This window comes from Manduca sexta, chromosome 14 (genome assembly GCF_014839805.1).
Source record: "Manduca sexta isolate Smith_Timp_Sample1 chromosome 14, JHU_Msex_v1.0, whole genome shotgun sequence".
NCBI classification, from domain to species: domain Eukaryota; kingdom Metazoa; phylum Arthropoda; class Insecta; order Lepidoptera; family Sphingidae; genus Manduca; species Manduca sexta.
This window is the reverse complement of record NC_051128.1, coordinates 8,191,265-8,208,099: the sequence shown is the minus strand read 5'-3', so window position 1 is coordinate 8,208,099 and position 16,835 is coordinate 8,191,265. Positions and strand designations below refer to the sequence as shown.

The following is a 16,835-nucleotide window of genomic DNA, read 5'->3' as shown; positions in this document are numbered from 1 at the left end:
ACTATTTCGTTTTCAATTGGACGAATTCCTTTAGTGTTACACCGCCATCTAGCTATGTCACAATTAACACAATGGTGTTGATGATTCATCGTTACTTTTCGAAATCCGGTAGAACTAGCAAAATCGGTCGAGCAAGCAAGGAATAAAAGGCCGTTGTTGAATAAGCGTGGGTAGTTCATTAAAGCAGCAATCGTCAAAATATTCTCGAAAAGCCGTATTCGTTAAAATAAAAATATCAAACCAAAAACATTTACTTGCGCAGAAGTACAGAAAGTGAATAACAATAATATATGAGACAGCCTGATATAATATTCCCGATACAGGAAGTCAGTTACTTATTCATAATAAAAAATAATTTTATTTTCCCATTGTAATACAATCTAATATTTTTTAATGGCAGATATAAAAATAGAAAAAGAATATTCATAAATGTTTCATAAGTGTACGCTCAAGCCCAATTTCGCCCGTCTCCTTTGCACTACAGTCTACATAATCTGGTCTATTATATTCACTCTGCTGTGTAAAGATAAATAAGTACACGTTATTATTATTTTTATTACGTCATACTTTATACTAATTTCTTATATTTACGCGAATATTGGACAAAATGAATCAAATTTTGGAAATTATAGATTTGTGTAATTATAAAATTGAGTTAGGTATTGTAACTTTGATTTTTCAGTCGACTAACACCCCAGTCCGCCCCGTGACCATGATAGCTGCAAAGTCTTCAAAATGTCAGGAGAAAATTATAATATAAAAGCCGCTATAAAACAAGTTTTATTTTGACCCTAATTTTTACTAGCAGCTTCGCTAGTTTTGAATTAAGTTTATAAAAAATATGAAAAAGCATTGCCTATGAGGTTCTAGCTTATTCAACCAAATTTCACCAAAATAGGTTTCATCACTTTTGACATATTCTTAGTCAAGAGTTTTGCCGTAAAACGTAACAGTTAGTTATATTTATAAAATTAATTACCATGAAGCCATTCGTATATTGGATCAACAAATATACTAAAAACTAATAAATGTTCTAAGAACTTAGGCGAAATAAAACAAGTATATTTAAACTAGTGAAATTACTGCCAAATTGTAAAGACGGGGCAAATATACGATAAGTTAACAAAAAAAATGTTATTATTGAGCTGGGATTAAACGAGAGTGGGCAGTGAGCATTAAACTTAGACATGACAGATGCTTCAAACCGCTGTACGTAGATAACAGTGTCTATTTAGAAAACAGAACTAAGTAGATTATAGTTTACATAGCGAATAAAATGTTTCCACTTTAAAAAGAATTTTACTTTACATATAAAAACTATTTAAATGCTAAAATGTGCGATTTACTTGGATTTAATTCTCGTGTTGTTCTGTTATGCATGTTAAAAGTACTACTTGATTCATAGCATATGCAGTAACTTAGTTTTTATTAACGAAGATGTTTATTTTTATATTAAACTAGCTTTTGCCCGCGGCTCCGCCCGCGTTAAAAAGTTTTTCAGGCTAAAGTTTTCCGTTATAAAAGTAGTAGTTTCCCGGGAGCCTATGTTCTTCCCAGGGTCTCAAACTATCTCCATATCAAATTTCATCTTAATACGTTGGGTAGTTTTTGAGTTTAACACGTTCAGCCAGACAGATGCAGCGGGGGACTTTGTTTTATAATATATTTTTTAGAACTTTTTAAGAGGAACAATCCCGTCATACATCATTGTTGCATAACTTTAACCCTTTACGCAGCGCAGGCAACGGAAGCTCTCAAAACTAATAATTTTCTCCGTTTTTGCAACATGTTTCATTACTGCTCCGCTCCTATTGGTCATAGCGTGATGATATATAGCCTATAGCACTCCAGGAACAAAGGGCTATCCAACGCAAAAAGATATTTTCAGTTTGGACCGGTAGTTCCTGAGATTAGCCATTACTGCTCCGCTCCTATTGGGTATAGCGTGATGATATATAGCCTATAGTACTCCAGGAATAAAGGGCTATCCAACGCAAAAATAATTTTTCAGTTTGGACCGGTAGTTCCTGAGATTAGCCATTAATGCTCCGCTCCTATTGGGTATAGCGTGATGATATATAGCCTATAGCACTCCACGAACAAAGGGCTATCCAACGCAAAAAGAATTTTTCAGTTTGGACCGGTATTTTCCTGAGATGAGCCATTACTGCTCCGCTCCTATTGGGTATAGCGTGATGATATATAGCCTATAGCACTCCACGAACAAAGGGCTATCCAACGCAAAAAGAATTTTTCAGTTTGGACCGGTATTTCCTGAGATGAGCCATTACTGCTCCGCTCCTATTGGGTATAGCGTGATGATATATAGCCTATAGCACTCCACGAACAAAGGGCTATCCAACGCAAAAAGAATTTTTCGATTTGGACCGGTAGTTCCTGAGATTAGCGCGTTCAAACAAACAAACAAACAAACAAACTCTTCAGCTTTATATAATAGTATAGATACAAATAATTTCTATAAAACTGTCTATTTTTAAATTAATCACGTACATCCTTTTTATATTATGTATCAAACAATCAAAACGATTGACGACAACTTCACTATAATAAATTGTAAGTACTTAATTATTTTAATTCGAATAAGTAGGATATATCTTATATCCTCCCGGATAGCGACCACCTACATAACGTATTAAAACCCGCCATAGTAGCCCACGTAAGTGTTGCGTTCCGGGATCAGCCTGTGTATATCCGTTTCCAACAGGCCGGCATAATTGTGTCGACTGTCGAAGGGTAATCATCTTTCGTCAGTCGACATTGTATCGGATTCTACTCCACTTACCATCAGGTACAGTGGGGTCACATTACAGTGTCCATATAAAAAGGCACCTCTAATTAAAGAACACTCAAAATTGAAACTAAAGTACAATTTTCAATACATAAAGCAGAACTTGGGTATAACGTAAGAAATTAATAGCTGTTGCACTAATCTTTTGTTGCAAAAGCCGAGTTCAGGTATCGTGGAGAGTTGTTATCGAAGTCACTGAGGAACTAAGTAGATTAATATATTAACAACTTTGTTGCCTTCGTAACACACATTAGCTACATGTAATGGCCTGGAGTATAATTACAAATTAAGTAGAAGAAGAAGAAAATTACATTAGAGATATTAAAAATCGATAGAGTGTAAAGGGCGACTAAAGTTTGATTTATGTCGAATTAGTTTGTTTTTTTGTTGCATGATAAATAAATTAATTATGAATAAAAGGTTTTTTCCATGTACACCTGCAATATAAACATTAAAGTAATAAAAGTTTTCAGTTTTATTACTTAAGGTCAATGGTCTCGGGTCTGACAATATTATTTAAAATAGTTTAGAAATGATTTTTCTTAAATATAAACTAAAACTATGCTCAATTAAGTATATATTTTTTTAGTAAATTTAATAAAGTAGAAAGTAAACGCAAGCTGACGGCGACCTAATAAAATATAATAGGTATTTTCAACTTTACCTATAAAGGTAAAATATAAATTTAATGTATTAATGTAGAGTTGAATGAAAGGTATTTTTGTAATTTAACTTGCATATAAATTCGTTAATTTGCCCTTTGTGGCTGTATGATTTAAGTGCCTTGTGACATGAACGTTTGTTTTTATAATCATCGTAAAACAAATGGCAGGCCGCAGACGCTATTCGTCAACTTGTTTTCATGAAGATTATACAAGAGCCTTTAAGGTTATGTTTTATTCTCTACCTAATTGCTTATAAAACTGAGGATTTTATCGTGCCGTAGGGCATGCAACAATTTCGTTATTTTTTTTTACCTTAATTATTTAACTAAGGTACCTACCTAAAATATTTATATAAAATTAACAATATAAATATGGCAAGGAATTATTATCAAATCATATCTACCAGCTATTCTCAATTAGCCACAAATCTATTTACAGAAGGCTTATAGTAACAGATTACGACCCAAAGTTATCATCCCCGAAATAATCTCAACCGTCTTCTATAGAGCGATCAGTGAGATTTACAACAATTTCGGTTGTTAAACGGTTACACAATAATGAATAATAGCTTTTGCAAGCGATTTCACTCACAAAATGATATTTATAGGGTATTCTGTGTTCTCGTAACTTTCTAAATTCATCTGAGTTTGAAACATTCGAATCCCTTCAGCCATCGCGTAATTGAGTTACAAGCATCCAGTCTTATATGTCAAGGATTCACAGTCGCTGTACATACGAATTGATGTTGGCACAGTGAACGGTTTCAATGTGTATCGTCGTAATTTAGGATAGTTGTAGATTCAGTAGGGTGCGCGGTCGGCCTCGTCACTCGAATGCTTTAATACTTATTTCATTAGGTATTTGAATTATAAAAAAATCGTTAATGTTTTAAGCGCGTAGTAAGTTCGTATTTTTTTATTACGTTAGTAGGCAAATGAGCAAGCGTTCCAACTGATTGTTAGCAGCATCCGCCGTTCATGGACTAAAGCAATGCCAGATGCACAGCCAAGCCGTTCCTAACCGCGAAATGAGCAATCTTAGTGTTAGTGTTTTAAAATTTTCTGATTTAAGGTTTAATATGTTGATTACTTCTTATTGGCGTTGTTGTTAGGGATCTTTGTTTATTAAGTGTTTCTGATCTTGTTCTCACTGCAGTCTCAGTCTAGTTGTACGTCCCAGCTTACAATTGAAATGGAGGTGAAGTAAATTAGAAAACTATTCCGAACTGAACGTTCAAGCTGCTGAAATATAATGTATAATTAACTGGAGTAGAGACAAGCCCCTATCTAGTTAGTGAGTTTGTACAGACGCGAACTTGTAGTTATGTTGACGCTCCCCAAGGAACTTGTCCCAACTTTTACCGCTGACGTGTCTACTAACAGCACATTATTTCAGGCGCACAAACGCGCCTCAGTTTATAAATTCCAACGTCAAACTGTCAAGAAAGTTGTTTTTCTTTCGAGACCAGGTAGAACAAAGAATTTAATTGCGAACTTTGTCTGATTTAGAGTTATGTTTCGTGAAGAAATGTCTATTGTTAACTTTTAACATTAAGAGAGGAATATTTATGAAGCATTAACTTTTTGTATGGTGTAAATATGTTTTATTCTGTACTAAATAAAAACAATGTTTTTAAGTCACGGAATCAGCCCGCTACTATTAAACCAGAATGCGATAATTACGTGCATTATTGACGTAGGAAGATCAAAGCGGATAACTTGGGTAAACTTGAAGCATTGTAAATTGCTAGGATGGAGTCACCGTATGACTCAGTCGTTAGTGCAATGTATACAGCGTTCAAACTTGTCCAAGTTACTACACATCTGAGACTCAAGACCGAGTTAATGTATGAATACTGTATCGAATTTCATTTCTGTGTATGAATTTATTCGTCCCTTGGTGCTTTTTTGCTTGAATTGTTTGATCTATAGTTGGTTTTTGTGGCTTTTAATAAGACTCAAATTAAGTGGAACGTCATTTTGGTTTGATCTATAGTAAGCTTGTGTGACTTTTAATAACACTGAAATGAACTGGAACGTCATTTTGTTGTTTTAATCAACCGATAAACACAGACTAGGAAGTAAATACTATGGTAATGGCCTGATTGTAGGTAATCTAAACGTTCTTTATATTATTATGAATCTATATAACGCATATATCAATCCGAGGGTGAGTACTATTAAAATAAATGTATTAAGCAAATCATGATTTATAAGAAATGTGGTGGTATCTATTTCGATAAAAGTGGATTATTCATGAATATTATTTCAATGACGCAATAAAAAAATCTGACATAATTGATAAAAAATATTCTCTCAGTAAAGAAAGAAATGTTTTAATAATAAGTACATTATTTAAATTAACAACTTAAAATTGTTTGTATTCAATTATCCTGAAAGTCAGGATCTTTTTTGAAGAAGGAAGTCTTGTAATATCTTTCGTCGAATACTCAAATCAAAATCATAAAATATAAATCCTAATGAAATATTGTAAGTAATACTTTTTGAAATCTCGACCCTCTTTGATCCCAAGTATTTCTAATCATCGATTTAAATATGGAGATTCGGCAAAGATTATTTTTACCAGTTCCGCTCATCTTTAATACATAATTTAATGCTTGTCTTGAGCATCGTAAACATTGTTGCATGAATTATGTAACGCTTTCTACAAAAATGCGTTTTGCCTATTTGTCTATCAAAGTACATCTAATATACTTTGCTTAAATTTTAAATTCTTGTTCGTTGTAGGAATGAAATTTAAAAAGTTTTATTCGTTATATTTGATGATGATACCACTATTTTACAAAAAACTGGAATGATCATTTTTTTCTCATTTCACTTGCCCAATTTCTCTGAAAGTAACGGACTTATGAATTCTCTGGTGGTTTTATGACCAGCGTTGATAATTTACTATCTCCTCTTCGTTCACTAAAAATTTTGAGTGCAAGAATTGCGTATGTCACCGAATGCATTTTAATTTTATATCTATCCTTAAAGAATTTTACGTCCCAAGTCTTAACTATTTCAGTACCTAGATTATAGTTTTCAAAAGATTCTGCCAACGGTGGTAGGTCTTTTATATGTGAGAGTCCGCCTGGGTAGGTACCAACGCAATGTCTTTTTCTGCCGTCAAGCAGCAGTGTGTAGACATTGTTGTGTTCTGGTTGGAAGAACATGGTAGCTAGACATAGTGAGATTTAACATCTGATATCTTAGGATGGCTAGCGCGGTGGAATACCAAACAATACTTTATACTTTAAGGTAATGATGTTTCTACTGTTAATGGGCTGTCATATTGCTTACCCTCAGACGAACGGCAAGCTGTCTCGTCATTTAAAACAAAAAACAAAAACACACACACACACACTTTAGATTCAGTAGTATATGAAAAAAGTAACTAATCACATGTCATCATAATATTATTTGATTAGAAATATTTTGATGGCATGTGATTACTGTCTCTTCCCGCTGAGTTTTTGTAAATAGAGTGAAGGAATCCATTCCGAAATTAAATGCAAACAGAGTGATCAGTAAGTACAGGTTTGTTCACAAAAAAAAAAATAAAGGACATTGGGGATCATTATGACAGTGATATCATACTATCGAGTGACCCAAAGATTAGTTTATCGTGGTTTCTTAAAAAAACTGTGGCATATTTAAAATAAATAATGTTCGTAGTTAACTTGAAACTTATAAAGTAATGTTTTATTTATTTGTTTAAATGTTCTACAATATTAAATAATATAATAAAACGAATGATAAATTACTATTCAGAAATATCATATGTATGTGTACAAAATATTGACTAAATATTAATACTGAGCCATCTGAAATAAATTCATTTATCATTTGCAAATATAATTTCGTTAAAGTTTGAAATTCGAATAAGCGCTTTTCATTTTCTATTATGTTTCAAAACTGGTAGCTAAAATTGATAGCCCACTTTACAACTACGTGTGCATTTAGTTCGCATTGCCATTTTTGACGTAATAATTCATCAAAGGCTTGTCCAGTATTCGTACTAACATTTCATATTTCATTTAAAAGGACCTACTACCCAAAATTGTAAAGTTAATTCAAATAAAATACATAGTTTTTAGTTGGTACACTTTTAAATTGCAATACATGGCTGCGATTTGTGATTTTATTCAAAAAATGAAGGCTTTAGTTCATCATAATTCGTCCACTTTACTACTGCATATGTTTTTAGTTTAGATGTTCGAAACGAATTAATTTCACAAAATGATGCCTAGTAGGAAAATATGAAGTCTGAAATAATATGAAAGAACTTCAGCAAATCAGATCAAAATATGAATTATTTACTGTTTTCGTTTTACTGGCCTAGAGGTAGCATCGATAGGATATCGACTAGGGTTTCTTGGTTCGTTTCCCGAGTCGGGTAAATCTGTCTGTGTTCTTGGAGTAAAATTAAGAGTTGGCCAAGCATAAGATCCTTCAAAGAGGTTACATGTCACGCAGAATAATGTAATTTAATGTCTCCTATAAAACCTCCGTTAATCCTTTCTATAATTATCTATTATAATCCTCATTAATCAATCCGTTTTTGCAACAAGCTTGAAAAGGTGTGTTTCGCTAAGCCCACATTGAAATCTCATAAGAGAAGATGAAAAAATCGGAAATTTAGTTACACTGATACTATGTAAACATTCTAATCTTAACTCAGTATTAAAATAACTAAAATTACCAAGTGTAATATATGTGAACATATATAATTCCACTGTCGCTAGTTAGCGGCGCAAGTTTCCCAGTAAATATTCTTGGCACGGTTTGGGACGACTTTTGTCACCTGCGCTATACTTATTAGGTTGGAACTCATTTATCAAATTATAAACGGGAGGTAGGTACATCATATTTAGTAGATAAGTTGTATTTTGGGCTGCATTTTCAACTGCAGTTTTTGGTTATATCTATGTGATGATTATTAAATAATTTATCATAAAAATTGTATAATAAAAAGATTAAAAATAACTAGATTAGAGCGCGTTTAGTATGTTGCGGTGTTTAAAATTTGTAAGCGTATATAACGAAGTATAAATCCTATAGTTGCACCAATAGCTCTCGGTGCAATACAAGTTCGTGTGACTCTACGCATTTTATTCATAGACCATTCAAGACTCACATCCTCCTTCTCATATCTAACCCGGACTTGTACCGATTAAAATATGTTGTATTTTATTGTTATAATAATTTTTCAGAATAAATAAGGCATAGGGATAATCTCGTAACAATTAATTTGTAAAAGCTAATATCATGACAGAATTTCATAATAAAATGAAAGTAAACCAATCATTCATAATTATATAGGATAATTTAAATGCATATTGTGTTCAAAAAGGAACTTCATTATGGGGAGCGTTATTTTTTTATACGTGCACAGAAAGTGACCCACTGCACTTGATGGTACGTGCAATGGGGTCCAATAGTATGTCGACTGACGAGGGATGATTACCCTACAACAGTCAACAAAATAATGCCGGCCTGTTTTAACTGGATATACATAGGCTGATCCCGGAACGCGACACATACATACACGTGGGCCACTATAGCGGGTTTCAACATGTTGTGTACGGGCTAACCGGGCGGACATAAAATATATCCTACAACTAACAAAATTTAAATTCTAATGTAAACGTAAAAGTATAGTACATACATGATAATAGACTTGAATAATGTAAGTTCCGCGAATCCGTTAATTTCTCTGAAGGCTCGACGTGAAATTATGTATGCCCTCCCACATTTAATATAAATATAGCCGTCAGCGTGTGTGTCCTCGTAAAACCGCTGTGACTACGTTTTAATTAAAGTATGAACTATTCAAAGGCTGTAATAACGAGGTCCTGTGCACAACTTACTTGAGTTATAGCTGGATGGAATTTGGATGTCCCGACTGTGGTCTTATTAGCACTCTTACAAATTTGTTACATATTTATTAGCTTTAATTAAAGTGATGAATTCTGGAGGTAAAGGGTGATAGAATAAACTGTTACATGGTTCCGACTATGTTAAACTTTTGTAATAATGTAAAAAAATTATGGTTGTAATAAATATCTACAGCTATACTTAGGTTCACATTTTTTATATTATTTACTTTGGTAAAAAGATTTCGATATTGTTTTTTTGTTGGTGTCAACCTATATTGTGTCGAACATAAATTACACCTATTTCTTGGCGCAGTCTGATAAAACCCTTAATCTTTAACTTTGACTCGTACTAAATCTTACTTCTATATAGTACAAATCAAAGTATGTATAAAAAGAGTAAAGAGTAGGTATAAAAAATATATTAAATAATTCTCTTGAAGGAAAAATGTCGTTAATATTCAACCAGCATCTTGTAGTAAGCCTTTTAAAAGTTTCATACTAATTTGCTTGCGTACAAAAAAGAAAAGCTTTAGAAGATTTCTTAAAAGAAAGATATTCTATAAACGAGCACGGAGGATATTTAAAACCAATAAGTTATAATATAAAGTTGATGGACACCCACAAAGCAAAAGATTTGAGTAGATAAAAAGGAATTTTATATTCCTACTTTTTGTGAATCTATGTGACAAGTTTACCATTTCATAAATATTAACACGCCTAAATATCTGAATTTTGAGGTAGAACCGTAATAAATTAATTCATAAATCGCTAGCTATTGTGTTAAGAACTGATGATCCTATTGCCATATTGCAAACAAATCAAGTTCAACACCGTTTGGTGCGATAGGTCATGCAAAAAATCGGAATATCGAGTTAAAGACCTCATGAGTTAAGGTTCAGTATGACAATGGTAATAAAATAGTGGTTGAATTAACTCTCGATATGAAATATTGCGTCAAAGCAACGTTCATCATTCAACATTTCGCCAGAACTTTGCTCTTCAAACGTGACACTTTTAAGAAGTTAGTGACATTTAAAAATTGGTTTAATGTATACCGAAGGAAGGCCTCGCTCCAAGCTTCGAGACCTTTTTATGCAAATCTTGAAGGATGTGCCGGGATTTTTAATGAAACTGCGCAATTACTTTGATGAATACTGCAGCCGTGACGTGTCGACCCTTAACGAGAAACGAGAGAGTTAAACCTAAATTAAATGTCAGGTATATTGATTTAAATTAGGGCAGCGATAAATCACAAGCGCCTACTTCGTGCGTAACGCTTTGTCATTTATTTTTAAAGGAGGGAAGTAGGCGACGTTTTATATTCATTTGTTAGCGTTAGCCGTTGGCAATTTAGGTTTTATGGCGTTGGCCATAACTTATATAGTTCTTTAATCGGTATTCTGAAACTGAGTCAGTCTAGTATTTGATTCTGAAATGAGGAACAACTAAACTTTACTTGAAACATTTAATCGAGAGTATCTTTGAATTCAACTTTAGATAATAACCTATACGTCATGTTAATAGTATTAAAATATATGAATCATTCATATTTCGGTAACTTATGCATGTGAAAAATTTAGTCCACTACTAGACATGCTCTAAAACAGCTATAAAATGCCTCTAAAGCCCAGTTTATATAAACCGTTTGAGATCATAAGTCACGTTTTAAAAATATGGTCCCGCATGGCATTCTCATTTCCTCTATAAATTTTCTCTAACCGAACAGAATATATTACTTTCGTCGTGACGCGTTTGTTATCCGCATATAAATATATCAATACCAGCAAATATTCGACCTAAAAGTAGTTAAAGGGGACGTGTATCGTAGTTCGGTATTGACTTTTTGTTTGTCACGCGTCAAGTCTCAAAGTTCGACTCACGCACGTCTTCATACAGACTTCTCTGCCGAAAACAAATATCTGTTGTGAACAACACAATGTCAATAGAAAATTTGGCGAACTCGTTACTTCGAATCAAATAGCACAACTAAGTAAAAAAAGTCTTGTTGAAACGGTCTTCAGTGAACGCAATCTAATAAAAAAGTAGACGGCTTTCCCTTACGCAGCCGGAATTTTAATCAATTTTGCGGCCAATAACTGGAGCGAGCGATCTCAACGAGCCGCACTTTGCAAATTACCGCCTTAAAACGTTTGCTCGGACTACATTCGTCACGATAAAGGACCTAAATTAAAAAAAAACTCCGTTTCCTCAATTTGCATATTGAGGTTGATCACGAAAATTCGAGCACGGTTTGCTAAAATCACGTCGCTAATTGCGTTGTAAACAATATAAAACATCTGTTTTCCCGCTCCATAAATATACCTTGTTAAATTGGATGTTTCCGTACAATTTATATGTATATAAACGCGACGGAATTCCTTTTTTCTGCAACATTGAAGGAATACGATAACAAAAAGAGTATCTTAAATACAAAGTCATCAAAGACAGGAAACATTTGTGTTACCCGAAACGCCTGCGGAAAAACATATAATGAAATTCATAAGCCTTTGAAGACAGTTATGCGAAGTTTATTTATAATATTGTTATATTTATTTAATTTGTATGTTTAGAAAGCCTGGTTCACATTTTATTTTAATGAACAATTGAATTAAAAAAATAAACATCGAAATATATAACATCAAAATAACTTACATATATAAATGATAACGATAAACGCTCCATTGACTGATATAAATCATCATTGTTCGTACCTACATGGTATTAATGTAATATACAATTAAATAAATAATTCCGCTCGGTACTAAAACAAGTTTGTTCTTAACTTAAACCAAATTTACACTAATTACAAAATAACGACAGAAACGTCTATTCTCCAATTGAGAGTTCCATCCGATATAATCAATTCATTTCTTGTTTCAGATAAATACAAAGCCTCGTTCCGAATCGGATCCGAGAAAATAAAGAAGGACAAAGAGTAGAATAGTTTGAGTTTTTATTGGAACTTTGAGGTGAATAGGAATCGTAACAAGCGTGTGGCAGGTGTCCAGGGACAATGAGGCGTCGCGGCGGTGGGGGATAGCATGACAGCGCCTGCCACGGCGGCCTGATGGCGCTAGTGCGCCGCATACTAGGCGACGCCCAGGTAAGTGCTTCTACCCTCGCATGCACGATTAGCATAATGGTTCTTGACTGAATGATCGATAGTTTACTTACACCTGATCTATTTTTAATAACTTTTTTTACACACCTATATACATAACTATAATTAATACAAGGGTAAGTCACCTTATTACAAGATATCTTACCCGGACTTAGCTGGAATGAGTGCTGCAATGTGGAGTCATGTGTTAAGTTCACAGGTATTACTGATAAGCAGTAGACCTATTAAAGTTAGAGCTCCGCATAGTCATTTTTTGTGGACCTTTTGTCATAAATTCTTTTACGTTTTATTTGTTATTGCTGCCAAAGGCTGATGAGCTAACGGCCCACCTGATGGTAAGTAGTTATCGTTGCCCGTAGACGTCGGCAGTAACAAGAGTACAGTCAAGCCGCTACCGTGAAAGACTTTTCCTAAACCTTGTTTAAAGAAGGACAAGTCATAATGATAAAAATTATCCTGATAACGCACAGTGCTGGTAGATGGCGTTTCCAGGTAATGTGAATGAAGTTTCCTCCGAGAACGGGTGGACCGATGGTAAAACGTAAATGTCTTATTAGCCTTCTTGAAAGCACACTAAAGGAAAACAGCAATGTTTTATAACCAACAAGATCATCCCTAGGAATCATTAATTGATGCCCATATCCGTACTTTAGTTAATGCTTGTCGTTACCTTAATGGGAATGTTTATCATTAATTACAAAGTTGCCATTAAATCGGACTGCGACCACCCCAAAGTGTAGCTATGAAGCGGGAAGACTTAAAGGACTATTACACGAAATAGCGGCAGGTGAGTTTACTAAATGGTGTTGGATATCGCTCAGATTAATTCACCTAAATACGGTACCGCACAAATGGCGGGAATTAATGTCTGTTGTAAGCAATATTTCTCTTGTGTCGAGGCCCTGGGGAGTACACAAATATTACTTAATGTATGATGATAAACTGTCTAGTGCTGTTGTTAACAGTAGTTACTGTTTGATTTGTGATGGTCACATCTATTTGCGCAAAAATGTTGCTATCACAAACCTTACGAATAAATGCGATAATTAAATATGTATTTATAACACATTCCCATGAGTACCTATGATGTTCCTTTTTGGAAATACCTATTAAAAACGCCTCGATAGACGAATTTCTAAGTAAGACTCATAAAAATGTTATGACCCTTACCGATATTACCATCAATTTTTGATGAAATGTATTCACTGTTAACCTTTCGAGTGTCATAGCTTTCGCATCAGTAATTGTTTCTCCCTTAGGCGAAACTTCGCAAAATGGTAGATGAGCAAGTGTCAGTGGGCGCCAGGGTGGAAGCCGACCCTGAGCCAGAGCCTGCTGACCCGCTCATCACGCCCGCCAGCTCCGTCCTGGACAGACCCGAGCTGGACCCGCGGCCGGTACCTCCAGAGCGAAGACTGCTCATCGGCACCTTGGATAAGCCACGCAACGGTTCACTCAACGGGGATAAAGAAACTACACTAAACAGGACGACTAGATTATCTATAAGGAATGGGAAAGATAATCCGTTTATAGGTGGGTTGTTTGAGATTATGGTAATTTCGGCTTTACGCTGTTCTAATTTTATTTACGGATAGCGTGAAGGAAACTTTTATAGCGTGTAGAAAATGACGTAGAACTTCTAAATATGTTAATTTTTAAGTTATTAATGTCAACAATTTAATAAACGAACCCGCCGAAGTAAAATGCTAATCATAAATCAGTTTCAAATAAAATACAACTCATCTCAATAACGCCTACTAATTAATTCACAATAATTTATTTCTGAAATAAGTGTATTTCTTTTAAAAGAAAGAAAACCTATTAATAAGAAAGAGGTATATATTTTTTTTTAATAAAAGAAAACGTTATTATTTTTGCAATAGATGACGACAACAAAGAAAATCATGCGAATGGTAAGCTTGAATCTCCAGTGAAATGGTCAACACAGAATGGAAGTGATAGCGGGACTTATGCAGAAATAGGTACCGGCGCCAACAGCAACACCAGCGAAAGGAATATTCTAGATCCAGCCGATAGCTCCGAAGAAGAAGTTCCTCTGCCTGATGCTACATCTCCAGGGAGAAGCAGCGATGGACCGGAGCCACGTGCTGATATTACAGCGACGCTTGAAGGAGGTATGTACTTAGTAAATTTAAGTATTGAGGGCTAGTTTTTCAATCGTTAAATAAACCTTAAAACCGGACAGAGAACAATGACAATGCATTTTTTTCTTACGTTTTATTATTCTTCTGAATAAGTTTATCAAATGATTAAAAAAATATTAACATTTAGGGATAAGTCTTTTAAAAAATATACTCCATTTTGCGTATAAAATATTTTAAAGGAAAACTGCATAACATTCATACTCTAAAAGTAGATTATTAATTACAGATATAAAAAAAACATCTTGGAGACGTTACATATCTTGTAAACAACATTTTCATAGTCAGTGCATCTATTAAACGCTGGGCACGGAAAATCTAAACTTGGTCTGTTGGCGTTTATCTTAAGTCTGTAATCCAGGAGATAATAGTTCCTAACTAGTCGAGACGGCATGTTTGTTTTGCTGATGAAGCGAGCTCAAGAGTTAGTTTGAAATTCTTCATAGCCGCGCTACAAGCTGAGAATGTTATGGGTGTCGTTCACAAAAGCCATGTTAACACTTACGGTGCTCTCGACATATTGTTGTGACGAACTTTGTGTTACAAAAGTTATGTGCCGTGATAACACGTTTATTGAATGAGTGTTTATGAGGTAAATCTATACGCAAGACTACAATATAATATGATTGTAATTTCTACAAAATTATTATCAGCGCAAGTATTAGCACCAATGTACTATTATTTGAACCTATTTCTTGTTAATCTAGGTTTATTTATTTTATTTACTTTTCAAGAAAAAGTTCTCGTGTATAAAGTGTAACTACACAAAAGTTTGTAGTGTAAAAAGTTCAATGCATTGCAGTCCATTGGCCTGCATAATATCCTCGTTGCTAATGAGTCGACAGCCTTGGGGAATAAGCTCATTTGCCGAGTAACTGCACATCCAGCCAACTTCGCAAGAAAGGAACCTCTCGCTCGATGCTCCAATTTGTCTTTTAATTCCTTCCGCGATCTTTTCATCCGCAAAATTTATTAAAATATATTTATTATTTACCTGCAGCTAGCACTTCATGAATTATTGTGTTTATTTGAACAGCGTGAAATTGTGCATTCATCTGTAATAACTGTTCCCGGAGCGTTTCACTATTGACTTATTAGCTCGAGCAGAATAACGTGATCGCAGTGAATCCACAGACATGGCTCTGTTATTAAATTACTAGCAGTATTTGCACGGGCTGCTTTAATAAATTACGCCAATATTTAGTGTCGACTCACATCTATATTATATTGTACATTTTTGTAGACATTTAATTATAATGAGCGCCGTACCTTTATTAATGTAATTGTAATGTTGCAATATTGATTGACTTCAGAATTGATTACTTTATGCGGGAATATTGTGGCGCAGAAAATACGGTATTTAGTCCTAAGTCAACATGTCTCATTCAGAGCGAGCGTACGATAAAGTGGGCGTCGTGCACACCTGCGGCTGATGCCGTCACGTATGTTCACAGTTACATACTGGTAATCGATTTGTCTGGACCAACTCTAGCCGCGACTTTCGTGACTCCAACAACTTTTATGTTATTACAATGTTTACAACGTCATAAGCAATTTCTTTTATACGACTGCTGTGCCGCATTTTACGGAACTTTTCATATTATAGTCGGAAAACTACAGGCGTTTAAAACTTGCCCATTAGTAGGATAAGAGGTGTCAACTTTGTGAATTAATGGCTGCCAACATGGTTATTGCTTTTTTAGTCCCTAACTTAATTCTAATAATTATTCACGCGTTTATTGCATGATTGCAGATTTTTTAGTTTAAATACCTCGTAAAAAAGTTGGAACATGTACAATGAGCAAATATTTTTATTTACAATAGGTTTCGGTGCGGAGGCGGCGTCCCCGGGCGGGCGATCTGACAGGTCCCGGCAGGAGGAGGTGCCGGCGTCCCCCGGGATGCTCACCGCCGCCCAGCTCGCCCGGCGCCTGCGGATGGAAAATGAACGATTACAGGTGCGCTGTTTCCTTGCCCACGTACTTAACTCGTCGCGGCGGACGGTTTTGAGCCATGTCGCTGTAAAATGTTTTATCTTTTACAATATAGGTATAAGTATATAATCTAATATTTGTTTTATGAACTGACTTCAAAAAAAGATAAGAGTATCAATTCTCTACCGATGCCTATGAGGCATCTACTCCAACGTTGGTAATCAATATTATATGTATAGATAATGTTAAATATTTTTACGGTT

The 16,835-nt window shown here is 34.6% G+C and overlaps 1 protein-coding gene across 1 annotated transcript in view; it reads left to right on the top strand.

Moving 5' to 3' along the window:
- The window catches only part of LOC115447649 (kazrin), a 91,739-nt gene that overhangs the window by 61,622 nt on the left and 13,282 nt on the right, over nucleotides 1–16,835 (top strand). The window contains exons 2-5 of the mRNA XM_037438480.1: nucleotides 12,236–12,458; nucleotides 13,736–14,009; nucleotides 14,360–14,611; nucleotides 16,463–16,596. Of these exons, the coding sequence (XP_037294377.1) occupies nucleotides 12,423–12,458; nucleotides 13,736–14,009; nucleotides 14,360–14,611; nucleotides 16,463–16,596 (696 nt within the window). The 5' untranslated portion in view covers nucleotides 12,236–12,422. The remainder of the gene's footprint in view (nucleotides 1–12,235; nucleotides 12,459–13,735; nucleotides 14,010–14,359; nucleotides 14,612–16,462; nucleotides 16,597–16,835) is intronic.